Below are 26,647 nucleotides of genomic sequence, written 5' to 3' on the forward strand. Positions count from 1 at the left end.
GTTTAAATAAGGACGTTATTTCCATTTGAAAGAGTCACACAATTTCAAGCCGAGGAAGCAAAACTTACAGAAACGATACAAATAATCACAAAGTAGCACCAAAGAAAAAGAGAGACGTACAAAAAGAATGTTTTTTCTTTTTTTCCTTGGAGAATACACAACCTCGCATGCAGACGCCAAGTGTAATAACTGAACTATTGATAATTTTATGCAGCCTCAGCCTGGAGGAGAAGCTTGTGACTGTGAGGTCACCGGAGCCAATCGAGAGGCAGCGGCGGCGGGCTTGGAGCGGGCCACGCCGCCGGGAACGTTCCAGGCGCATCACTGAGCTCCTCGTTGTTCCAGAGGTGCTGCAGGGGGAGATTCAACTCCAATATGTGTAAGCAGAACTCGTGTCTTGTCTAAGTTGCCGTGACTATCTTAACGTTCTTATTTTCGCAGTGGCTTTTTTTTTTCCCCTCTCCTTTTTTTTTTTTTTTTTTTTTTAAAATCTTGGTTCTTTAATTTTCTTTGCTTTGATGCTCGAGCTGGAAAAGCACAACAAGTTCATCTTTTATTTTCTTTTTCCTTTTTATTTTTCGGCAGGGTGCAAAGAGGAACAAGGGGAGCATCTGTCTCGCAACACTAAAGCATCGATGTTCATCAGGAGAGTTCACACAAAACCAGAGATGCAGAGCAGAGAGTGATTCAGCTTATTATTAGAGTCATTTTAACGGTTTAAAGTAGTTTGTATAATACAGTAGAGTGATGTGCCTTTGAGGAGTTTATAGCTATTCTCTCCAATAGCGCCTTCAGAATGTGGAAGGTTATAACGCCATCGTGTGGAGCTCAGTAAGATGAAAACGGAGACTTTTCATTTTCAGGAACCAGCGTTTGTCTTTTCTGTTGAGTATTTTAATTTTGTGTTGTTGAGTTTTTACGTCTCCGGTGTAAAGATGCCGTCTACTGAAGTCTCCATTCCGGGAGACTTCATTTTGAGAAGTGAAAAGTGATTCGGTCCAATTTGCCCTCATTTTCTATCGCTTAATATCTGGTTTACAAACACAACGTTTTCCTCTCTGAGCTAAAATAAACTCGCAACCTTTCAAAAGTGCTCAAACTCTTTTAACTTTCGTTCAAATTTTGCAATGCGATGCGAACGTCTTCAGTGCTTTTTTATCTGACTTTCATGCGTTTCATGCATCATCTTGAAGCGGCTTGAGATTGATACATGGTTTGTAAAACTCTGAAAAGTGCGTGAGGCATTTGTGTTTAGCTCATTTTTCCGAGCTACATTTTACTGCAGGTACAGCTGCTAGCATGTGAGGCTGTTTCTCTCTCCACACTGAAAAAAAACAGAAAACAGCTGATCTTAAATATATTGCGTTAGCTGGTCAGAAGCGAACAAATCCAGTTTATCCAAGTAAGTAGATTTATTATGTTGTCATGTTAAGTAAATGTAAAAAAATGAAGTTTGACTAAATTCATCTGATTAAATTTGACAAACTAATTTTGTTGTTGTTGATGGAGCTCCATCTTTCTTCTACGAAAAGTGACTTTAAATAGTAACTTAAAGAGACTTTAAATAGTAACTTAAAGAGACTTTAAATAGGCCAAATGTTGTACATTTCATCAGCAAACATTGGATGTTGTTTTTACAATACACAAGAGCCTTTTGTGCCCTCAAAAGCAGTGGCAATTTTAAAAATATATAAGTTTTCACTTATTAATCGGCATTACTCTCAACATTTACATGTCATTTGCAAAAGTGACAGGGAACAATAAATAAAACATACACACAAACACTGATTAGAAACCAATGAAAGAATATTGTTGCCATTGTTTTTCCTGGAACACTTGTGATATAAATACGGCAAGAAAACGAGAATAAAAGTTTCATATTTCCCACGTCTGCTCCCTCCCTCTCTGCCACACTCGATTTAAGCGCACCTTTCCACTTTACAGTACCGACTGACATGAGGCTGAGAGACGAAGAGCTGTCACTATGAGCTACTGCTGCGCTCGATGATGATGATGTGCCTCTGGAGGTTTTATGTGTTCACAGTGTTGGCAGCAGCGAGGAGTGAGGAGAACAAGGAGTCTGGTCTTTGCTTCAGCACGTCTGGGGGGTCCAGTTCTGCTGCCTGAAAAGACACGAAGCCAAACGAGTCAGGGATGCACAGCGGCGAGCCAATGGAGATGGAGAAAAAAAAAAAACATTTCTGCCTAAAAAAAAAAATAAAATAAAATCACAGAAATTTTCTAGAAAAAAGACATTTCTGAATTTGAATCGTTACAAGTTAGTTAAAAAAAATGTCAGAAATGTTTTAAAAAACAAAAAAAAGGAAGTTTCTGAATTTGAAACGTTGCAAATTTGCGAGAAAAAAACTCAGAAATTTTCAAGAAGAAAAATGCAGAAATTTGTTTCTGAGTTTGAAAAGTTTAGAAAAAGACAGAAATTTTGAGATGGATGTCTGATCAAACTGAGTTTGACAAGTCGCCAAAAAAAAGTCAAAAACCTTTGACATTTGAAACTCCAAAAGTTTTAGACTTTTCCCAGATTTTTCCTCCAAAATTTCGGAGGTTAATTTCAAAACTTCTGACCTTTTCTTAGCAAATGCTCCAGACAGAAATTTCTAAGATTTTCTAAAAAACAATGTATAAGAATAATCCCAAAATTTCTGAGTTTTTTCAAGCAAACGTTCTACTTATCAAACTCAGAAATTTCCTAGGTTTTTTTTTTAGAAAATTTCTGAAATTAATCTTAAAATTTCAGAGTTTTTGGCAGGAATTCGCTCCTTTTTTCTTTAAATAACTAAAACTGCCATCCCGCTGTAGGGATGAGACTCTTGAAAGCGCTTCTCGTCGTCTCTCCATGTAGCTCACCTTTCCGTCGTCCATGACCAGGATGCGGTCTGCGTACATCACGGTGTTGATGCGATGCGCGATGGTGAGCATGGTGCAGTCGTGGAAGGCCTCTTTGATGGTGTTTTGGATCAGAGCGTCTGTCTCTGAATCGATGGAGGCCGTGGCCTCGTCCAGCAGAATGATCTGTCAGGCAGACCGTGGAGGATGAGGCACCCACTCACATCTCAATCAAGACTAAAACCAACTTTTGGTTCATAATAACTAGAACTTTGACAACATATTTGATGATTATTGATGATTTTGATGGTGGAACTTGACAAAATGTAACGTCTGTCATTGGTTTTACAATGTGTTTATGACGTTTTTTTTGTTTTTATGACATAAAGAACTTTGAGCCGCCATGTTGCTGAAATGTGCTACGCTCAAATTAACTTGATTGACTGAACTTGATCAGTGCTGTATGTAACAGAATAGTTAAAAAGAAACACACACATGAATATTTTCCCCCGTTGTCTTTCACTGTAAAAAGACAACTTCAGAATATTTATTTGGGCTTTTATTTGATAGACCAATCAAGGAGTGAACCAACGTAGAACAGGAGGAAAATGACTCCATGTTTGCACAAACAGTTTGCTGCACATTTGCTTTCATTGAAGTTATTTTCCTTTATGTCTCTACCAGCACATCGACAGACTGATATGTTTACAGAATTGCTAAAATTAAAAAATTAGATGGCGAACATCTGTAAAAACAATCCTTTTCGAGTCTAGCCAAAGAGCCTCAATTAGATATAGGTTTGGACTTTGACTAGGTCATTCTAACTCATGACCCATTGTTTTTTTAAAGGCTGATTTTGCAGCCTGTAAAAAAGTTTTCTCTTTACTTCTCATAGTTTGATGCTGCCAACAATATGTTTTACATTTGCTGTGTAACTCCCTCTCAACACAAAGTATTCTGCATGTAGAACAATGTGTGTTCCTTTGGTTTCAGTGTCGTTATTCTTGTATATCTTTCTTTAAATTGCAAAATTATATAATATGTTGAGCTAGTTTCTGAGCGTCAATGCCGCATCGTGACAAACTGTGCCAATATTAAGGGGTGTGATTATTCTGGTGATAGTGTAGGAGTATGGATGACCCCGCATACAGACCTTGGAGTTACGGAGAAGCGCTCTGGCCATACACATCAGCTGCCTCTCACCGACAGAGAAGTTTTCTCCATTCTCCAACACTTCTGCCTGCAACGTCCCGTCTAGCTTGGAGATCTGATGAAACACACAGGCGCACAGTATTTAACACTGCATCTTCCATGACTATATATATATATATATATATGTGCACAAACCACCTTTTGTTTTAAAGAAGTTGACATTTAATACTTAATATTTCACCTTTAGTCATGTTTATTTGTTCCACTTGTGACCCAGCTGCATAAAAAGCTTGGATCACGCTTTAAGTTGCTGTCTAAACCTTCTCTATAAGAGCGTCACATTTTCTCTGTATCTTTGGTCATTTGAGCTTAGTAGCTATATTTCACAGCCAAATTAGCATTTAGCTAGCCTGACTATTGCCTTCTTATGCAATTCTACTCGATTCTCATCTCCCTTCATTGCTGCAGCTGGGATTTCTTCCTTTGAACTCGATCTGCCGGTTGGATTTCAACCGGGCAAATCAGCGAACATCAGCAGAAGTTGTGAATGATGACGTAGTTTTCCTGCGCCGTTTTAGAATTGTAGTTTGCCTGCAGTTTTAGCAATGGCAGCGGAGGAAGTGAACGAAGACGTCCAATCCATGTTGGCCTCGCTTCCCAAATATTGAGCCATTAAAGTTAGACATTTTATTGCTGATAAAGATGTTGTGGCTCTACTTTCTACGCGGATTTTTACAGCACAGGCAATTTCTGGTAAGCTTCATCAAACTGACGCCTTACATATGTAACGCCCCAACGCTAACGACTGGGTAAAATCAGATCCATTTCTTTAAAACTTCAACACAGTCCATGGCTCCATCTAGAAGGTCAAGGGTCCAGATCATCTGTATGAAGCAAAGCGAGGAAAGTAGAACAAGCTAGGTAGCATTTACTGATTTCAAAACCTTCTCTGATTACTACTAAGAGCAGGAAACACCAATAGCTACTGCGTAAAAACACTTAGTAAATTATTTAAGAAGGTTAGAATTAATACTTTTATAAACTCCAAGGAGTCCAAAGAGTTGTGCGTTTTAGTAACATACCGAGTCCTTCATGTAGGTTTTCTGTAGCACTGCCCAGATCTCCTCATCAGTATACTGGTTAAAAGGGTCTAGGTTGTACCTGTGGGTAAGTGTAGTGGGTAAGCTTGTGACGGGTCCACACAGCAGTGGTTGTTCTATGAAACCAGTCGTGTGAGTAGCGGGTACCTGACTGTACCAGTGAACAGCACCGGGTCCTGGGGGATGATGGAGAGTTTGCTGCGCAGATCCCGCAGGCCGATGGCTGTGATGTCCACGTCGTCTATAAGAATGCTCCCTCCCTCCGGCTCCACCAGTCTGAACAGAGCCACGCCTAGGGAAGATTTCCCTGCAGACGGAGCGCAGAGAGAGGGAGCGGCTGAGTCCTGCTCTGTAACTATGGTGACGGCATAGGATGGAAGCCCTCTTACCAGAGCCCGTCCTCCCCACGATGCCCAGCTTCTCTCCAGCCTGGATTGCGAAATCGAGCCCATTCAGGACGGTAGGCGTGTTATCTCTGTACCTCATTTTGTACTCCTGGAAGGTAATCGCTCCGTTTTTGGGCCAGCCGTCAGGAATCTTAACCCCCTTTATGTGTCTGGGGGCCTCAGACGTACAGGTCTGCATGTGGAATCAAATAAAAGAAATCCTTTTAGAGAAAAGCGTTATAAGACACCCCAGGATGATGAAGTATTTTCTTAAAGGTGACCTGTAATGCTATCCCTGAACTGGTCTGTGAGCTTTGACAAACATGTTCATTATAATTTTTTTTGTGCAAACTCATTCTTAGATAAAGAGATTTCAGTCTGCTCAGTTCTGCCTATTCTGAGCTCCTCTGAGAATGAGATGTTTTAGGGCCTCTTGTCACTTTAAATCCAAATTAGCAGCTGCCTTCCACACCTCCTCAACTCAACGTTCACACTCGCACATAAGGATGGCTGCAAACAGATGCTCAATTATATAACCATACACCTTTGAAAAGCAGAAGTGGAGCCTACTGCACAACCAACAAGAGTGCAGAAAGTGGATTCTGGATGAAATCAAAAGCAAAACACTTTTTACAGCCGTTCCCTGCAACCACTGTACAGCGCATATGAACATGACAAACGGAGGTCTTTCTGTTGTTCATTTCAATAGTAGAAGTATAATTGCAAATACAAATAACAGATAAATACAATCTTTAGTATAATAGCACTTTCAGAGACAGCTCAATGATGAAAATATAAATAATGTCAATATTGTGGGATATGAACTCTGTCGTATGAACAGAAGGAAGAAAAGAGGTGGTGGCGTCACTTTGCTTATTATTAATGAAAGGAGTTGTGTATTAAAAATGCCAGATCAATGTACATATTTAAGAGGATGGTAAAAATTAGGTTTTTGAAGAAATGTGAAATAGAATAATATGAATAATGTACAATATATATATTTTTTTGAGTTGATGTTGTTTTTGCTTAGTTTTGTTTTTTGTAAATTATTATTGCTTAAGCATATTTTTGGGCTATTTGTATATAATTGTTTTGTCTTGATGAAATTAATACATTTACTAACTAACTAACATGATGGAGTTCAGCTGGGGTTGCTAGGTGACAGGCTGGGCTTGGGGGTTGCTAGGTGACAGGCTGGGCTCCACTGGGGGGTTGCTAGGTGACAGGCTGGGCTCCACTGGGGGGTTGCTAGGTGACAGGCTGGGCTCCGCTGGGGGGTTGCTAGGTGACAGGCTGGGCTCCGCTGGGGGTTGCTAGGTGAGGGAGTTGTGATGTTACATTCTGGAGGTTTTTTTTTTTGAAACAGGCCTTTTTACAAACACAACAAAAGTGCTGTCATGTTTGTTTGTTTTTTTTATTTAAGTGCTTAGGCTCTTTTTAGAAGCAGCAGAAATCCAACTGGAGGTACAAAATGTGATTTTTGCATAATACGTCCCCTTTAATAAGGCTTCTTACCGTGATGTATTCCAGCAGTCGTTCCACCGAATTGAACCTGGCCTCCACTTCAGTTGACTGCCTCACTACATACTGGAGCATACCTGTCAGCTGGTAGACATGCAGACCTCAGTGTTGCTGCGGGCCTGAAGGATCCAAAAACCAAAAGGAACCCAAACCTGTTTGATGTCCAGATTTACCTGTATGGTGTATGACATGGTGAGGCCTTTTAGAGACTGATTAATGACGTCGTTGCTGCTCAGCACCACAAAGAGAGCCACCAGCAGCGCCATGGAGGCGGCCATGAAGTCCAACCAGAAAGAGAGCCACCGTGTGCCGGAATGGAACAGTAAGTAATGGTTGGAGTTGATGTCGTTCAGAGATTTGAACCTAGAGTTTGACCAAAAACAGGCAAAACGTCGGTGACACAAAACTTTGACCCTGTGACAAAATTCGAAAGTGCCTGGCAAAAGTTTTAAGGTGTTGGAAGGGTAAAAATACTTTTGCAAGACGGCGTAAATTCTAGATCAGTATCAAGAAGTGTGTCAGAGAGATATCACTTGATGACATCTTACAGTTCTATGTGGCTGTCCCTGATGTTGTAGGCGTGGATGGTGCTGAGGCCCTGTATGGTGGAGGTAGTGAGAGAGATGCACGGAGAGCGGCTGATGTTCTCCATCTTCTTCATCTGACGAATGCCTCTCTGAAATACACTGAAGAAGAAAATCTACCGTTAAGAGATCGATTCTTTGAATCTGCAGCTTTCTGATCCGACAATGGCCTGACTGTCGTTGGGCTTACAAGAGGATGAGGGTGAACAAAACACCCATGACAACCACAGCGGCCAGCATGGCGGGGAAAACAGAGGCGATGATGACGATGGTGAATGTGACGAGGAGACAAAACTGCAGGAAGGGGTCCATGTGGAGAGGAAGCACAGAGTCCAACTCCTCCTGGTCTTTAGCAAAGCGGTTGAGAATTCGTCCAGTAGGCGTCGTGTCAAAGAAACTCATTGGGCTGGCAAGAACCTGGGTAGTTAGGGAACAACGTTCTCGCTTTTGACATAGGAACAAATTGACTGGAGCTGATCTCGGCTGAGTCCAGATTTTCCACAGTACCTTTCGGAACATCCTGTCGTGGAGTTTGCAGGCAGCTCTCAGTGTGACATGAGTGTAAAAAAAGCACTTGATAACAGCAAGGACCAACGTGACGAGGATCATCAATCCATAAATCATTTGGTAGAACTGCAGGCGGGAATTTTTGGAGACGTCACCCGGTTTAGAAGTCACATTTCCAGAGTTAGACGTTGAATTGGACTAAACAAAAGAAAATATGAAGATATTAGAAATAGGTTTAACTGAAATGGAATTAAACCCTGAACAGGAGCACATAGCTTACATACTTTAGATTCTTTTTCTTCTTTTGCTCTTTCCTTTGTTTGTTATTTTGTTTGTATTTCCTTTTACTTCCTGTAAAGCTCTTTGTATTGCCTTGTTGCTGAAAATGTGCTATATAAATAAAATTACCTTTACCTTTAATGTAACGTATTTCATGTTTGGTGCAATAAACTTAGATAAATATATAGCAAGCTAGCAAGCCATTTAACTGGCTAATAATATGGTAGCTAGCTATTTACACAAATATTAATTAGCTAGCTGGACAAAGAGCTACATAACTATTTATCTAACTAGCTAGCTAGTTATTTGACTAGTTAGCTAAACAAATAACCAGTTAAATATTTAAGCTAAATAAATGGCCAGCTACAGTATTATTAGCTAGCTAACTTGCTATATATTTACCTAACTTTATTGCACCAAACATAAAATATAGCTCTTTATCTAGTTACTATAGCTAGCTTTCTAGTCCCACCAGCTGTTTCCAACAAAAACAACAATGATGATGCAATTGTGTTAAGTTTAATAAGGTGGAGACATGTCCTAATGCATAAATAGGAACGAAATTGTAATTTCTGTGTTTATTGGATTTGAAACTACATCCTATATCAAAGCACCTGTTGCACTCTTTTCCTCTTTGGAATCAAACAGTTTGGATCCATCAGGATGGGAAAACCGGGAATTAATATTGGCTGGGAAAGCTGTGCATGATGCATCTCTAGTGAATATCCATGAATACCTATTGTGACTGAAAATGAAAATGTGTGATAGGAAGGACAAACTGGTTAGATCCTCACCCCGTCTCCCTGCCCCAGCCAGTAGCTTAGCCACCAGTTGCTGAAGGCTGTGGATCCGATCATGAGGACTATGATGAAGACGGTGAGGAAGGTGACGAAGTAACCTGCAGACAAACAGATTCACTAAATAAAACCGACCGTGAAGAGGATATCTGAAGAACACTGCTGCCGAGTCCGGTAAGTGCATGTGTGTGTGTGTGTTTGTGAGTTTTTGTGTGTGTCAGACCTCCAACTGCCTGGCAGTACTGGTGGTAGACTCTCCAGGACACAGATCCCTCTGTGGAGGACTCCTGACTCACCAGCTGATCTTCACCCGTCACAGCGGCTGAACGGGAACAAAACGATCAAATAAAATCCTTGTTTGATTGAAACATCATCTATTTGTACAGCCTAATACTGTATCTGAGATTGTCTGACTATTTTTGTGCTTTATTCGTTCCCTATGACACTTCTTTTACTCACCAGACGTCTTCAATAAACCTCTCAATTTGTCTTGATTTTGCCTATATTTGCACTTCTTACCAGTGCTTAATAAAGCTACATATATTTCAATTTCAACCTTCCCCCATTCACTTCCTGGATTACCTGTGCTGCTTTACGATGGAGGTTTTTCCTGTGTTGCTATACTGATAAAAGTTTACTGTTTTTGAAGCTTTCATATTCAGTGTTCCTCTAATTTTGTTTACTTTGTCATGGTTGTCAAAATTAAAAGGTAAACTTGCTTCTATTAACATTATAATAAGATGAAAACAGTTGGACATAAGTTATTTACACTGACAATGGCAGAGCAGAAGAAAACATGAGTCCTAAAAATCTGAACAAATCAAAGTAACCTGTTTTGCGAAGTTAAAGCAGAAATGAAACAGACATCGAGCATCGAGTGAAACTTGGTGAATCATTGTCTTTAAGGTTCTGGTCTCCCACATGGAGACTGTTCTGTGTTGTTGGTCTGGGCCCCGGACCAACCGTTGGGTCAGCATCACCGTCTACTGACTCCTGTTTACTTACGCTTCTGGTCTGCTGGCGCTCCATCATCAGTTTCATCTGACATGTCAAAAGCTGAAAAGAGGCACAGATGTTATTTTCTCGATCACAACTACAGCAGTTATAAAACTCAGCTTAACTACCAGTGATTAACATAACTAGCTTACGTGCTACTCTTGGAAATTATTTTTCATGTTCCACAGAAATAGACAGTCTTTGTTTTCGTACCGGGGTTTACTATCCCACTGTCGGCGCGCTGTCGGACCTCAGCAGCCTCTTTGTGGGACGCCGCCTCGTCTTCCTCCTGCTTCTCCTCTTCTTCCTCCTCCTTCTGCGTCTGACATTCACAAACAATAGAGAACCCGGAGGTAACAGCTTGTTTTACGGCTGATTCTCCCGTTTAGTACCCTGGGCTTGTAGAACGACAAAGCCGAAGTGAAGATCTGGTTCATAAAAACATTTTGTGATGCTCTCACTTCCGACTGCTCCATCTGGTAGTTGCTGATGAGCTGAGCGTAGCGTCCATCGGCCTTCATCAGTGCCTGGTGATTCCCGGCCTCCCTCACTTCGCCCTCTTCCAGAACCAGGATGTCGTCACAGAACTCCAGATACTGCAACACGCACGCCAAAGCAATCACCTAATTACAGCCTTTTTTTTAAAAACAAAACAAAAACAAAAACGAGTGGAGTTGCAAGTAATACTTGGAAAGCATTTTGTATTTTTATAGCGTTTTTCACAACTTCATTTAAGTCAGTGGTGTCCAAACCTTTTTTTGCTGTGACGGCCAAAACTGGCACACACAAAATATTCTTAAGTCAAAATAGCAAAAATTAGTTTATTGTGATTTTTATTATTATAATTATCTCTACCTTTTATATTCTCAACACTAAACATAATTTAAAAAATAAAAGATAAAAATCTGTATATCATTAACGACGCGAGACATAAAAACGGCTTTGGATTGTTGAATTGTTAAAAGAAAAAACTGACAATTTCCAAATTTTGGGGGTATTATCAATTGTTTTCTATTTAGTTGGCTACATTTTCAGCGTTCTTCTTTTGCAGTACGGAGTCAAAAGAAATCATTTCATTTTTGGCCCGTGGGTCACACTTTGGACACACCTGATTCAGGTTATAATGCTGACAATGTGAACACTGACCTCTAATTCAGGGGTGTACAAATACAAAGTGTGACCCAGGAGCCTTTTGTGGCCCTTAAAGGGATTTAGTGCGGACAAAAATGGCACAAACTTGGTTTTCTGGCGAAAGGTTAGAGGTTGATGCAGTAAAAAAAAAAAAAGATACAATATGTTTTCATCTAAAGATACAAAAATCAAAGTTTCTAAAAATGGGAGGTACAACACAACATAATCATGTTTTTGTCAAACATGATTTTCTTTTTTCCCCATTTTAACATCGTGGTAAACAAAACCACAAACATCCAGTGATTTGTACTCAAGTTCTTGAAGAACAAGTGATCCACATTCTGTTCTCGTGTTTGAATCATAATCAAAAAACTAATAGGATACTGTTTGTAATTTTTATTTTAGTTTTTTTAAATATATATATATATGTATATAAATAAGGCAAACCTGTAAAATTTTATGTTTCAAACCAATATAAAACATACCCCTCTACGGAAATCAGACTTTTACTATTTTATTAAATGTTGCATGTTGTTCGCATTCTTGCAGGTAAAAGTGAGACATATCTTTCTTTATTTTGGAAAAAATCAAAATGTTGTGGCCCTCGATTACCTTCAACTCCACAGTTTTTGTCCCACTTGGCAAAACGTTAGTGTGATCCTACCTGGAGTTGATGTGTGACGAGTATGACGGACTTTCCTTGAAGCTCTTTCTTTATGCATTCTTCAAAGATGTGTTTCCCCACGTGGGCATCGACAGCAGACAGCGGATCGTCCAGCAGTAAGATGTCTTTGTTGGCGTAGACGGCCCTTGCCAGGCTGATCCTCTGTTTCTGTCCTCCTGACAGGTTGAGCCCCCGTTCTCCAATCTGACAAAAAAAAAAAAAAAAAAAACAGCAACATAAGAACCATGACATCTCTCCTCAATAAATCTTCTTTAAAAAATCCACCTAAAAATGGGACTTTGTGTGTGTATATATATATATATATATATATATATATATATATATATATATATATATATATATATAAAAACTGAAAGTGAAACTCCCATATTGCATAGATTCACTACACAGAGTGAAATATTTCAAGCCTTAATTTCTTGTCATTTTGTTGATTACTGCTGACACATCACCCAAAGTTTGGTGTCGCAGAAAATTTGAATGTTGTAAGAAAATTAAATGTTTTTTTCATCAAAAGGTTAAGTGGAAGGAGGAAAAGGAAAGGTGCAGCCGTGGAGATGAAGATGCTGATTTCATCTTCCAGCAGGATTCGGTTCCCGTCCACACTGACGGGGAGCTGGTCACAAACGCTCCAGTTCCCCCTTCAGGCCACATTGACGCAGTAATTCATGCAAGTATTTAGTGCATAGAAATGAACATACTTTTAATAAGCCTGACATTCCTGTCAGTCAGATTCAGATTCAAAATGAGTGTCTGTAGATACTCGTATACCTTTGGCCAGACCCAAAAGAGAAGAAGGTTAAAGAGATCACTTGCCTCGGTCCGATCTCCATATGGAAGTATCTTAAGGTCAGCTCTGAGGCTGCACACATCCAAAACCCGGTCATATCTGTATAGCACAAACACAAGACGGCTTTTAGTTTGACACTTGTGGCGCTGCGAAAATCTGTTTTTGCCAAATGCAGATTTCCTTCTATGCTTTTTTGTTTCACTTTTATGTTTCAGATCAAAGACACATTAGCAAATGTCACCTCTGAAGGGAGAATTATGGCCTAGTAAAATTCTGGGGTCGGGTTAGCTTAAATGTACATTACAACTAGACTAATGCAGAACAATTCTGCAATGAAGAGTAGACCAAAACAGCCAGCGCTGCAAGAAGAAAACTTCCTGTTACATTTCCAAAAATGAAGTGAAGCTCTCATTAGAAAAATGGATTTTGTGTTTAATCTTTTACTGATATCAAAATTCGCTTGATAATCCAAAGCAAAATTAATCTTTAATGGGGCAAATACTTTTTCCCAGCTCTGTACAAAATGGAACTATCATAAAAACATTGGGAAATATGGCAACAAACAATGAAAAGCATCATTATGTCATTTTATAACTGAATGTTAGCCAGGCTTTTTGCTTCTCTTTCTTTAAAATATAGACATTTAAACCAGTAAACACATTTATCCCGAGAATTATCCCACCCGTAGCTTATCTCGTACATTTTTACAGACAATTCTTATCTTAACTTACATCAAGTCTCTCCCTATAAAGTCCTCACTATATGCAGATCAGCAGTCAGGCTTATGCTGGCAGGAAGCTGCCAGATAACACAGATGACCTCTGACCTCGTCTAACCGCCGCGACAGATCAGACTTCTTTCTCCTAGTCAAAAATTTTTTATGTGAGATAACCTCCAAAGCAGACTGCGTTTAAAAAACAAACTTTAGCTCGTCCGTTTTGCTTGTGTTAGCGCAGAACACCTAGCATAGATTTTCATTTGATATGTTTAACCAACACTCTGAGTTTATTCTGTAACTAGAAGAGTTGAGCAATATGGACTTTTATAACAATAAAAGTGACAATAAACTGTATTTATGTCTTTGGTTTTAGGTCTCTGTGTGTCTGTGACAGAATGACACAGCAATCACGGCCCCTCAAGCACAAACATTGTTCTAGGAAAACATTCCCATTTATAACGCGCTTCTTTAGCACACAGGTCACTTAAACAAGAGCGATTTGTATCACTAAACTGCACTACAATAACCGCTTTTGATCATATTTTCAAATGCATCGATATTCATTGATACTCTTAATGAACAAATAGTGGAGAAAATTTTAAAAATATCAATCCTGACAAGCTGGACAGTTCTGGAGGGTTTTAAACGTAATTAACTGGAATTTATCTCAACAATGATAAACCTAAATTGTTATCACGGTAAGAATTTTATCACGATAAATGATAAACGATACGATAAATGCCCAACCCTCGACGTGTAGTTACTTGGCCTGGTCGAAAGCTCCCCCCATCAGAATATTTTCTTGAACGGTTCCGTGGAAAATCCAGGCCTGCTGGGAGACGTAGGCGAACGTCCCATCAGCTGTGACGGAGCCCCGAAGAAGGTGCATCTGCAAGAAAACGAGAAGATCACTTAGACTGCAGGAGCGCTACAAAAACTAGGCAGCTAGAGGGCAAAGTATGATGGAGAGAAAAGAAATGGGAAAAAATCTGTAGAAATTCTGAGAAGGACAAAAAAAGAGATAAAGCAACCTGTTCTAGAATGCTGGAAATGAGCGACGTCTTTCCGCTCCCCACGTTGCCGCACACGCCCAGCAGGTTGCCCTTCAGGAGGCAAAAACAGAGCCCTTTAGTTGCCCTTCAGCAGGGTCCACAACAAGCTCACCGGATTCGCTGCAGACCTTGGGCAGAGTGAAGGAGATGTTCCTCAGCGTCGGTAAACTCTCACTAGGCTCCGTCTCGTCTTGCTTGTGGTTCTTCCCCTGGCCGTTGGGGAGGTCCGGCCCCCTGGCTGCCTTGGTCCAGGACAGCGTTGCGTTTCTCATCTCTACAGCGGTGTGGTTGTCTTTCCTCTGCTCCAGGTAGGGCTCGGGATTCTGGACCAGCAGGATTTTCTGAAACAGCAGCCGCACGTCGGATTAGGGGCATTTATCGTATCGCTTATCGTAAACAAATTTTTTTTATCATGAAAAGAATATGATTTATCGTTGTCTCAATAATTTTTGTCAATTAAATGAAAACCAAAATTGATGGAATTATTGCTAAAGTTTTTTTTAAAACAATTTTCTCCAATGTTTGTTGTCAATAGATTTCAATAAATTTGATTAAATGCAGTTACTGTGTGCAGCTTAATGACATAAATCCCGCATTTTAAGTAACTGGCAACCCAAAAAAGACAAATTCTTACCAAGTATTTTGGTCTAATTTCTACTGCAAATATCTTAGTATACTTGAAATAAGACTAAACTAATTTACAAGTAACTTTTGAGCAAGAAATAGGAGTTTGCATTAAGTAAATAAGTCCAAAAACACTTTTGTAACGCTATGAATGCTGCGGCACACAGTAACCACAAGAAAATAAACAATAAATAGTTTTATTTAACACCATTTTTAATAGTTATCACAATAGTACCACAGAATATTGCAATAAAATTCTTAATCCATATCACCATTTCACTTTTAGAGTACCTATCACTGACTTGCTTATACATTACACTGATCTTATGTGATAAGCTAGCATTAAAAAAAAAAGCACAAAAGTTTACCGATTTGTGCAGAAACATTTAAAAAGAAAGCAGATGTTTAAAACTGTACCCTTAATCTCTTGAGGGACACAGCGGCTTCAGCAAGAGCCTTCACGCACAGTGGCAGAAGAGCGAGGGAGAACCTCATGGAGTTGAATATGGCGATGGTAGTGAAGGCCTGTTGATATCAGAGAACATGACAAACAAAATCAACACGACACCTGGCAGGGTTAAGAGCGAATCTAAATGAAAACTTGTTTGGCAGACACGAATCGTCTGATGACTGCTGATTTCACGACCCCTCACACGACGGACCCCGGCGCTGCCTGCGGCTGTACTTACGTCGGACGCGGTGAGCGACAAACCCAGCAAGGTGTGCACCAGGAAGGTGAGAACAGTGGCGACGGTCGGGATGATGCTGGTGATGCTGGTGTTGATGTTCTGGATGTAGCTGACCAATCGTACCTGCTTCTTTTCTTTTTTTCTTAACGCTGAAAGGAAGATAACGTTTCTGTCATGTAGTACCACAGAATGGCCTTTAGGAGGCGGGGAGGATTATAAGTAGAAGGAAAATCATACATGGTTTTTAACAATGTTTTACAAAGAAAACTCTGAAAATTGTGACTTGCATTTCTATTCAACCTAAAAATAACCCCTAAGTCAGAAAAACAGAGTTCATCTGTGTGTGGTTTGAGTTTAGTTAAAATGGAGGCTGTCCGTTCTAAGATTGAGCTTTATTAGTTAGAATGAGCAACAGTTTGACTCAGTAAAAAACAAATAAATAAATTATGACGTTCTTGATCCATTTTATGATCACTGGGCTGCTTTATGTTGATTTATGTTTTATTGGATAAAAACCTTAATAAAATTACGCTGAAGTCAGAACGTGTGAAAATAAAAACACTTTGGTGAGACTCTGTATCCAAACGCTTGACATGCAGCCGCTCCCTTACTCACCTGCTATCTTCTTCTCAAAGGACTCCTCCCAGGCGTACATCTTGATGAGCTTGATGCTGTTCAGAATCTCGTTCATGGTGCGGACTCGGCCGTCCGCGATCTGCATGGCTTTCCATCTGAACTTGTTAATGAGCTTTGCAAGGATAAACTGCAAAAGGAATTTGATTTTTTAAGTATTTTTACTGTGTTTCTTTTTACTTTTACCTAGGTAATTTTATTATGCAGTATTGCTACTCTTACTTGAGTAAAAAGTTTATATTTTATATGTCATTTTTAAATATTAAATGTATCAGTACTTGAGTTTTATCCAAATACTTTTTACTCTTACTTGAGCAAGAATATGTTAAAGTAGTGCTAGTTTGCTTGAGTACAATTTTAAGCTACTCTACCCTCCTCTGCATATGGCTACTTTCTATTGGTTGGAACATATTCTGGAAAATTAGGTTGTCATCTAAATTCTTTCTTTACTTTTTATCTAAAATGATCCTTTAAGGGATGAGACTCGCTGCATTTTGTCTTTACTATTGCTTAGTTAATGCTCAATCGGATAAAGCTAACTGTGTTGGGGTTGTGACGCGAGCGGCTGACCTGTATGGGGACGAAGATGATGTAGGTGCAGACTCCTGTCAGTGCGGTGTAACCCAAAACAAAGCAGGCTAACACAATGCATGCGATGAAGATCACCGGGGCGCAGAGCGCGAAGCTCCCAAACACCACCGCCTCGAACATCCGGTGGCCGTCGCTGGTCAAGACGTTAATCATCTGGCGGGAGAGACAGCGAGCGGATTTCAAAGCCTCCGAAATTACTACGGCGTCTGGTCATTGCATCACGCTTTACCTCTCCCATTGAAATGCCGCTGTGCACCCTGAGAGAGATGACTTTCTGGAAGGCCATAGAGGAGAAGGCTCCTTTCAGTCTGGCGGCCGTCCGCAGGTTGATCGCCCACATCAGGGAGATGAAGAAACCTTTGAGGAACTCGGTGCAGAACAGACCCACGGCCAGACCGACGCCGTGGGCCACCGTGGACTTCTCTGGGCTTTCTATGTAGTTGAGGATTTCATTAACCAGGATGCCCTGAGGGGGGACAGGAGTGTCGAAGGTGTTGTGACGAACATCGTATGTCACTCTGAACATATCAAACAAACTGCAAAAAACAAGTAGCTCTGAAAAAACTCACGTTTTTTGACAAAAGGTTTCGCAATGGCAATATTACGTTTTCTTTATATTACCGGAATATCAACAAGGTTTTGGAAACGCAGCTAGCGTGATATCTGTACTTGGCCTATTTATAACACACAACAAGGTCAAAGGGCTCTTAAACTCACTGGGCCAATGAAAGCTGCTCCCATGGCGAAGGTGCCGATGACGACGGACAGAATGAGCCTCGTCCTCTGAAAGCGGAGAACAGCTTTGACCAGGGACGCCTTCTCCAGGCCTTTCTTTGCCACCTCCTCCTCCCAGAGTCTCCGCAACCTGCAAGACAGTAATATTTTGGCTGGCTGCTGAGTTCTGTTAGGACGATTTTCAAGTCTGAGGGAACAACATTTCCTACTGCATCAGCAGCAACTGTTTACCAGGCCATTAGCCTTCAAATGAGGGCATTCTTACCAGCCCCTATAGCATACACTAAGTCACCAACAATTTTAAATATTTTTCTTCTTTTTGCACTTTTATATTTATCACTTTGTAAACTTTGATGGGTTTTTTAAGTGCTTCATAAATAAAGCTGGTGATCCTCTAGTGTTTCCCAATTCCAGTCCTCACGCCCCCCTGCCTGCATGTTTTAGGTGTTTCCCTTCTGCCACACACCTGGATTGAATCTTTGGGTGATTAACAGGCTCCTGCAGTACTTGGTAGCTGCAGAAGATGTCATGCAATCATTTGAATCAGCTGTTCTGGTATAGAGGCACATCTAAAACATGCAGAGCAGGGGGCCCCGAGGACTGGAATTGGGAAACACTGCTAGTCTACCTCAAAGGACGTGTTGCCAATATTTCACAGCCTCTAGAAGTGGAGATGAGGTGACCCCCTGGTCCAAGGAACTGACTTCGGCCACACAGGTGAGATTACTTACTGATCACAGTGAGATTCAAGGTCACCATACGATGCAAAAACTGGAAGTCAACCTTTTTTTCCCCTAGTTTCCATCCATTTGAGGGTGTCTTTAGCATTGGACTCAAGAAAAGACCTCCAGACTCCAAGATTAGCAACCTGGCTAAGGCATTCTTTTGCTACAATCCATGTTGTAAGAGCAACCGACATAAACATACATGAGCAAGAGCAAAAGCAAAAGCTACTCACCTCTCTCCACTGGTGTCAGCTACGTCAAATGGGGAGAGGCTAAGAGAGGACAAGTCCAGCCTGTTCCTGAATATGGCCCACATCATGGGAGTCATCCAGGCAAAGGTTGTAAACGACAAAAAGCCTGCATTGTCCACAGGGTGGGATCTGCACAGAAGGAATGGCATTCAAATATCCACATACATGGGTCTTACCACACATGCAAGGCCTTGAACACATTTTCATCACTCTTTACAGCCACTGACTTCAATGTGTTGTGTTGGGATTTTTATGTTTGACTGATGCAAAGAGCTCTATGACTGAGAAATGGAGGTATAACATGCATTTGATTTAAAGTACATCGCATCTAAACTCAGTGGAAAAAAAGGTTTGTGGGTTCAACATGTCAAAAAAGTAAAGTGCTTCATGTCGCCAGTGAAACTGACTGTGGGGAAGACCAGCGGAAGGGCTTGAGAGTCTGTAGGCTGGGCTGGTATTTCCCAAACAGGGAGGGGTGGGAAACCCTGCTGCTAGGAACATCGGTGTGATCTGGGCGGGCAAATTCAGATCCAGTTCTCCATCGAAGACCATCATCTGTCTGAGGCGTAAAGTTTCCAAGAAGATGCAAAGAGAAAGAGGCAGAGTTAGATGACATTCCAGCTAACGAGTCTCAGAGACTCAAAAGAACTGTGCAAGAAAAACACAGGATGCAAGCGAGACAATAGGAGGGGAGCAGATCTGAAGGGACAAAACGGAAAGTGTCAGACTGTAAAGTCGCGGTTACTGTTTGTTCTGCCCACTTACAAAAGATGTCCGTCGATTCCTGCTCTGCTCTATGGAATAATCTTTCTTCATTGTGTCCTGCATAACAAACAGAATTATGCAAAATGAAAACTGGATGAGTTTCTCAGTTGAGAAATGTCAAGAAAATTCATCAGACGGCGTTTAAACAGACAGAATCAGAGTGGAGCGAGTCATCCCTTCTCCCGCTCCTTTTTAAACCTTCTGGGTGTTTTAACAGGAATAATAATGAGACATGTATGCAGATGACTTGTGGAAACATAATCCATGTTGATTCATGTCACTTGAAACTACAGAGTCAATGAATTACATGAGCTGCTTCCCACTGTGTCAACATTCTGGGAGATGATCCAAACACAGTCACGGTTACTCTGTCCTTCATCATGGTTGTGAAATTTATACAGAGCTGGAAAGGCAGAACTCGATCTCACTATTATGAGGGCATAAAGAGTTTAGCAGTAGAATTATGACCACCCATCTAATAGCAAGAACAGAAGGTCCTCACTTTGCCAACAAAACGATACCTGGAGGTTTCCCATCTTAAGGTGTCATGGTGCTTCTAGTACAAAGACTGTTTAGATCCTGTATGGTTTATTTATTGGACTTCATGGAGCATACTGTACTTTAACTCTGCCCCTCCTCCACCTACTGCTTCACACTGCCATGCTGTAGAAACTAAAGGAGCACCAAAACAACACAACTGACTGACTGACTGACTGACTGACTGACTGACTGCAGTCTGGTGACACAAGCAGATAGTGCAACTAATGAGTCTGTTCAGTGGTATACTCAGTTTTGTTACCTGAGTCAAGGTACTGACCTTACCAGTTAAATATTAAGTTTTTAATGTGATTTAATTTACTTGATAAGGAGAGTGCACATTAAGCAACATGACCACAATTCATGAGAGTGTAAACATGCAGGAAATAACAGATATTTAGCACAAAATTAGCTACATTTCATCCCATGACAAGTAGGCAGACAAAACAAAACACCTCACCAAACAATTCACAGAACTGAACACAGAACAGGCAGGTCTGTTAAAAGATTTTTAAAAAGAAATAACAACAAAAGCAGAAAATATTTACACAAGGAATAACCAACAGACAGAAACAAAATAAAAACAGGATATTACTCCAGTAAAAGTAAAAGTAGTTCTGTCAAATTATTACTTAGAGTGCTGAAGTAAGAATAAGCAATATACTAGGAATAAAATCAGATTTTTAGTATTCATCTTTAAAATGTTTTTTTAGCATGTTATGTACGAAAATTACCCGTACATAACATACGGGTAAACTACAACTAGTAGTTATGTGAAACTACTAGTTGACTTTTTTTTTTTCTAATTCCCATTTCTCTGGTACTGTCAAAGTTCAAGTGTCTCTTCCGGTGGAGCGAATGGCGGGGTAGGACGCGTGTAGCTGAGCTCCCGCAACTATTAGATATAATTGTTATTTTAGGCACATTTTTGTTAGCTTTTAACTCCTTCTCGGTGTTTTTTTTTTTTTGTTTTTTTTTTTGTTCACTCGTCTCAAGTCTTGGCTTTTTTCTCTTAATTAAAATGCCTCCAAAAGTCAAACCGTCCGCACAGCAACAGAGGCCTGCTTCTCATGCTACATCCTCGCCTCGTGGTGACTCTCCTACCTACACGGATGAACTCGCTGACATTTCTCCTTCCTCGGCCTTTAAGTCTGAGCTGCTATCGGCTCTTCGGGTTGAAATGGCACTTATCTTCAAGACTGAACTCCAAGCAGCTCTCACTGAAAATTTGTCGAGTATAAAGGCTGAGCTCCTAGCAGTGAAGTCGGAATTGACTAGCAACATTACAACTGTTCAGCTGGATGTGCCGCCCTGAAGGACACCGTGGGCGAGTTGGAGACATCATGCTCTACTTGCGCCGACGATATCACTACTCTACAGGCTAAGGTGCAGCAGATGTCCACAAATTTGAAAAAATTGGACAATAAATGTGATGACCTGGAGGCCAGATCTCGTCGCAACAATTTGCGACTGATAGGCATCTCAGAGGATTTTTCCACCACATCTACAGCCATTTCCACTTTGCTTAAGGAGGCTTTTCAGCTGGAGAAAGAGCCCTTGGTCGACCGTGCCCATCGTACTCTCCAACCGAGGCCGAAACCTGGAGAGCGACCTCGTCCTATAGTTGTTCGTATGCACTATCATTCGGACTGTGTGGACATTTTGCGTCGAGCTAGGACCCAGCAGCGGATCACGGTTGGAGGCACGCGCATCTCTGTTTTCCCTGACCACACGCAGAGGACCGCCCGAGCCCGTGCTGCTTTTAATGATGTACGCCGACAGCTCCGTGAGATCCCCGGGATCCGTTTCGGTCTGCTTTATCCAGCGCGACTCCGGGTCACACACAATGGTATGGAGAAGGAGTTTAATTCACCAGATGAGGCCAGCGTCTTCATCAAGTCCCTCAAAGTATAAGAGAGCTTTGCAAAGGTACACGGCTTTGATTAAGCAGCTACGTGTCACATTTTCTGGCTATTATTATTATTATTCTCTTTGCCTTACAAAGCTTATGTTCTGTTTTTGTAATTAACATTTTGTAATTTGTTATATTTTGGTCTCAACTGGATGTGCCATAACGTCGAATGTTGTTGAGCTTGCGGGAGCTCGGACTGCAGCTTTTCTGCTACTACGTTGCTAAAAACCGTGAGCATCCATTTTAGGGATCTGACTCCTTTTGGGGTCTGCACTGGGTTCCCCATCGTTTGGGGATGGGGTCGTTGTAAGTGCTGCGGGGGTGGAGTTGTTGTTGTTGTTCTATTTGTTAGGGTTCCATTTTCTTCTTTTTTTTTTTTTTTTTGTGGTGGTGGGGGTCGGTACACCATACTCAATTTTCCTGTCTCTACATTTACAATCGTCTTGAAACATGTCTACTAAATTCAAACTATCTCTTTATGCTGACGATTTATTGCTGTACGTCTCAAACCCTAGTCTTTCCATCTCGTCAATTTTATCTACTTTTCAAAGGTTTGGATCTTTTTCTGGTAACAGAGTAAATATCGCTAAAAGTGAATGCTACCCTATCAACGCGGCTGCATTAAAGCTTTTACACTCCGACATTCCGTTCAAGTTGAGCTGCTCTGGTTTTAAGTACCTGGGCATCAGTATAACCAGGTCATTAAGCTCTCTTTTTGCTGCTAACTTTTTGCCTTTAATTGCTAAAATTAAATTGGACCTCCGAAGATGGAATAGTTTACCTCTTTCACTTATAGGTAGAATCAATGCAATTAAAATGAATGTTTTACCTAAATTCTTATTTTTGTTCAATAATCTTCCACTGTTTCTGCCGAAACATTTCTTTAAAATGTTGGATCAAGTTATATCTGGCTTCCTATGGTGTGGTAAATCACCCAGAATCCGCAAATCCACTCTTCATAGATGCAAATTCAACGGTGGTTTGTCACTTCCAAACTTCCTGCTGTATTATTGGGCGGCCCATATCCACAAAATTTCATTTTGGTTTGGATCCCTGAACTTTCCATGGTGCAAGTTGGAAGCACAATCATGCTCTCAATCCTCACTAATTGCCCTTCTCACTTCTCCCATTACATCCAACCGCTCTGGCTTTACGAACAATCCAGTAGTTCGGTCTGTCTTAAAAATTTGGTGCCAGTTTAGGAGGCATTTCAAACTTAACTCAGCATCTATACTTGCTCCTTTAATGAGGAACCACTTGTTTCAACCAGCACTCACACATCCCGCCTTTTTGTCATGGGATAATAAAGGGCTGTCATGTTTCAAGGATTTTTACAAAGAAGGTATTTTTCGCAGCTTTACAGACCTTGCATCAGAATTTAATCTCCCCCCTTCCCATCTATTCCGGTACTTTCAAATCAGACACTGCGCCAGGGCTCTGTTTCCTGGTTTTCCCTCTAGGCCACCAAACCTGTACTGGGAGTTGTTCCTGAGTTGGGACCCTCTTCAAAGGTCATATATCTCTAAAGTTTATAATGAAATTCTGTCTTTTAATTCTTCACCCATTACTAAGATTAAGGCTGCTTGGGAACTCGAACTTGGTCTAAATTTGGGAGAGGATTGGTGGAATAATGCTCTTAAAAAAATTGATTCAAGCTCAATCTGTGCTCGACTTTCTCTTATTCAGTTTAAAGTTCTCTTCAGGGTTCATCTCTCTAAAAATCGGTTGTCGCAATTTTTCTCCGTTTCTGACATTTGTGAGAAATGTCGTGCGCCTACCTGTAATCTAACTCACATGTTTTATTCCTGTTCATCACTTCATAGTTTTTGGCAGACCTACTTTGTTACTATGTCAAAGATACTTTCAGTGGATATTAAACCTTCTCCCCATGTTGCCATATTTGGGCTTCCAGTTAACTACAAACAGTTCACTTCCAATCAATTGGACGTCTTAGCATTTACTTCCTTATTGGCAAGACGCCGTCTTCTTTTCCACTGGAAATTAACTAAACCACCCTCTAGCAATCAGTGGCTAAAAGACACCATGTCTTTTCTAAAACTGGAGAGAATTAGATATTCAGTGAAAGGCAACTCAGCCAAATTTTATAACTTATGGCGCCCTTTCATGACATTCTTTCACTCTCTTCAGTCTCTTCCCCCGGATTGAGTGCTACACCCCATCCCACCCCTTTTTCTTTTTTCTTTTTTTTTTTTTTTATTTTTTTTAATTATTATTATTATTTTTTTTTTTTACTAGGTTTGTTCTTGTGTCTTGTTCACTTATGAAAAAGAAAAATACTCATAGGAGGTAAATTGTATGCCTTTTGTCAGTTAGGTACTTTCTACCTCTTCTATTTCTGTAACCTGTTCGTTTCTATCGATGCCATAAAGAAGGTGTGTATCACGGCATACTTTGTTAAGAGTAAAGATATTGCCTGTAATGTCTCTTTCCCTTCTAATAAAAATATTAAAGAAAATAAAAAAAAAAGTTCAAGTGTCTGATGAATCAGCCAATAACTGATTAAGGTTTTTAATTATGTTATTTTACTTTTAAGTTTGGTTTTATTGCATTGGCACTGTATTCAAGAATCTTGTTTAGGTCACAAAACCTAAACTTGTGAAACACTAATTTTCAAGATTTAACTGCAAGGTGGATCGAAACCTAATCGGACTTTTCCTGTTTACTCCCATCAGTTTTGTTTAGTCAATCATCACAGGATAAAACCATCCCTGTGTTTTAAAGACGGCTGATCAGATACATTGGTGTATCCTCTTTTGATGATGATGATGATGAACTCTCCAAATGGTGCATCCCTGCAATACTTTAATATTGCAGGGGTGCATTTGAGCACCCTGCGGTACGTGGAATCAATGCGCTGTGGATGATAACTTGTTGACTGTCTTTAAAATTCCTGAAGCAGGACATTTAAACCTCCTTTTTCATTGGTCTAGAATTCCCTCTTAAGTTTCAGAAATGGCTAAAGCTCCACGGGTAAGAAACTGACAACTCAAAATCACTCCACAAATGTTGGTAAAATTAAACCCAATTAAACCCAGAGTCCTTTTAAACTCACAGCGCTAATAGCCAACAGTGCAGGCTGCATGACTGCTGTCTGAAAACTAATGTTGGTTCAGAAAAGACAATTCTCTCACTTTGAAAATACAAGGAGCTGTAAAACAAATGTTCTGCTAAAAACAACGTGCAAAAAGTTATCACAAGCTAAAAGTGGATAATCTAATTTTATTGCAGTTGAGAAGAAAGTTTTAGATCTTAACACAATCAAAATCAAAACCCCGTTTTAAAAAAAATAATTTATACTATTAATTAAAAAAACACGGATACCTTATGTTTTTACTTGCATAAGGAAAACGGCATCTTCTAAAATGTAAAAAAAAAAAAAAACACAACGTAAAAGACTAAATAAACTGACTGAACAATCCCCATCCAAACTAGGCTGAGCTAATGAAATCAGGTGTAGATAATCTAAAAGAGAAGTGTTGGTATAAACAGAAGAGTACCTCAGAGTGGACGGAGCGGAGCCTCTGCAGCTTGTTAACTGGACTGTACTGAGGAGGAGAGAGAATTTCCCTCTGCCTCACATTTATTGAAGATCAAAGGTTGGTCTGCTCAGAGGTAAACGTCCTGCCGATCTCTGCTGACAACCCGAATGACACAACAATTAAAATCAGTTACCATACATCAACCTAAAGTGATAAAGTCTGGCTGATATTTAGCTTAAATGCAAATTGGTGTCCAGGTCCACCAGGAAAAGAAAAGGAAACTGTAATGGTTAATTATTTTCAATTTATGCCTGTTTCTGTATAATGGTGGTGGAAAAACAAGGTTATCAAAGCGTGTTGATGAGAAAACCGTTTATTAAAGTACCTTGTACAAAATTAGAGCAAAGACTGCAACACACAGCACCAGAGTGTAAACTCTGACCTACAGATTCAGAACATATTTTCATAACCAAGGACAGGAGACATGAAAAAAAGGATTATACTGATTACATGATAATAAAAAAGAAGAGTGTGGATATCCTGATAAAGTGAAGAAATAAAGTACCACACACCGTAATGTGAAGGGAACTGTCTCTTGTTTAAGTAGCAGAAGGTGTTCTTGTTAGCTGTTCTTTCAGTGAGCGGCAAACTGCAGAAACAAAACTTATCCATCTGTGTGTCTCTGCATGTGGTCTGCAATATCCACAAATACATAGATTAATAATCCAAATATCTGTGGTAGTGTCTGTTCTCTCATGTGTTCCAGATCATTTTCTTGTTGTTCACTGAGTCAGATTTGAGTGACTTCAGTTCATGTGGCAACTTGTTTGTGGGGTTTCAGGAATATCTGCAGGAAAATGTTTCTGGTGACAGTTTTTGAAATCATAAATAATGCATCTTTCTTTTTCTAAAAAAAAAGACAACTATTGGTAAAACGTAACTACTAACACTTTTAGCAAATGTTAGTGTTTTCTGATTTGAAAAATGTAAGCTTCCCATTGTACTGCTCTACATAATTACTTTTGAATGGCATTAAAATGTTAATAACTGATGTTCCTTTCATAGAAAACTAAATCCAACTGAGACTGTGTAGTAAAAAAACATAGATACACATAATATTCATAACTAGAATAAAGTGTCCTCAGT

The 26,647-nt window shown here is 40.2% G+C and overlaps 1 protein-coding gene across 6 annotated transcripts; it reads right to left on the reverse strand.

Moving 5' to 3' along the window:
* Positions 1-543: 543 nt before the first annotated feature.
* On the reverse strand, positions 544-25,650 carry abcc12 (ATP-binding cassette, sub-family C (CFTR/MRP), member 12). 6 transcript variants are annotated; one of them, XM_044144593.1, is made up of 31 exons: positions 25,520-25,650; positions 19,553-19,609; positions 19,195-19,346; positions 18,770-18,916; positions 17,794-17,941; positions 17,306-17,542; positions 17,056-17,229; positions 16,468-16,615; positions 15,853-16,001; positions 15,581-15,688; positions 14,668-14,880; positions 14,519-14,590; positions 14,252-14,376; positions 12,796-12,868; positions 11,962-12,165; positions 10,628-10,762; positions 10,380-10,488; positions 10,176-10,226; positions 9,394-9,492; positions 9,168-9,271; positions 8,095-8,292; positions 7,778-8,004; positions 7,552-7,689; positions 7,177-7,366; positions 6,998-7,087; positions 5,486-5,675; positions 5,244-5,403; positions 5,079-5,157; positions 3,998-4,111; positions 2,866-3,030; positions 544-2,123 (listed from the first exon to the last, which is right to left on the reverse strand). In XM_044144593.1, the coding sequence occupies exons 2-31, from the start codon at positions 19,601-19,603 to the stop codon at positions 2,031-2,033; spliced, it is 4,143 nt and encodes a 1,380-aa protein (XP_044000528.1). In that variant the 5' UTR covers positions 19,604-19,609; positions 25,520-25,650; the 3' UTR covers positions 544-2,030. The 6 variants fall into 6 exon arrangements, with proteins under 6 accessions (XP_044000528.1, XP_044000560.1, XP_044000555.1 ...); XM_044144625.1 differs by lacking the exons at positions 18,770-18,916; positions 19,195-19,346; positions 19,553-19,609; positions 25,520-25,650 and adding an exon at positions 18,278-18,288 and having other exon boundaries at positions 546-2,123; XM_044144620.1 differs by lacking the exons at positions 18,770-18,916; positions 19,195-19,346; positions 19,553-19,609; positions 25,520-25,650 and adding an exon at positions 18,077-18,171 and having other exon boundaries at positions 546-2,123.
* Positions 25,651-26,647: the final 997 nt, after the last annotated feature.

The sequence above is a fragment of the Gambusia affinis genome, linkage group LG02 (genome assembly GCF_019740435.1).
Source record: "Gambusia affinis linkage group LG02, SWU_Gaff_1.0, whole genome shotgun sequence".
Lineage (NCBI taxonomy): Eukaryota > Metazoa > Chordata > Actinopteri > Cyprinodontiformes > Poeciliidae > Gambusia > Gambusia affinis.

Excerpts from the sequence above, each read along its gene's own strand:
- abcc12 (XM_044144593.1), bottom strand. The coding sequence starts at position 19,603 with ATGAAGAAAGATTATTCCATAGAGCAGAGCAGGAATCGACGGACATCT. Across the intron at positions 14,591-14,667 it reads TCTCCTTCACTCTGCCCAAG|GGCAACCTGCTGGGCGTGTG; the intron begins GTCTGCAGCGAA and ends TGCCTCCTGAAG. Across the intron at positions 9,493-10,175 it reads AGCGCCAGCAGACCAGAAGC|CCGCTGTGACGGGTGAAGAT; the intron begins GTAAGTAAACAG and ends GTTCCCGTTCAG.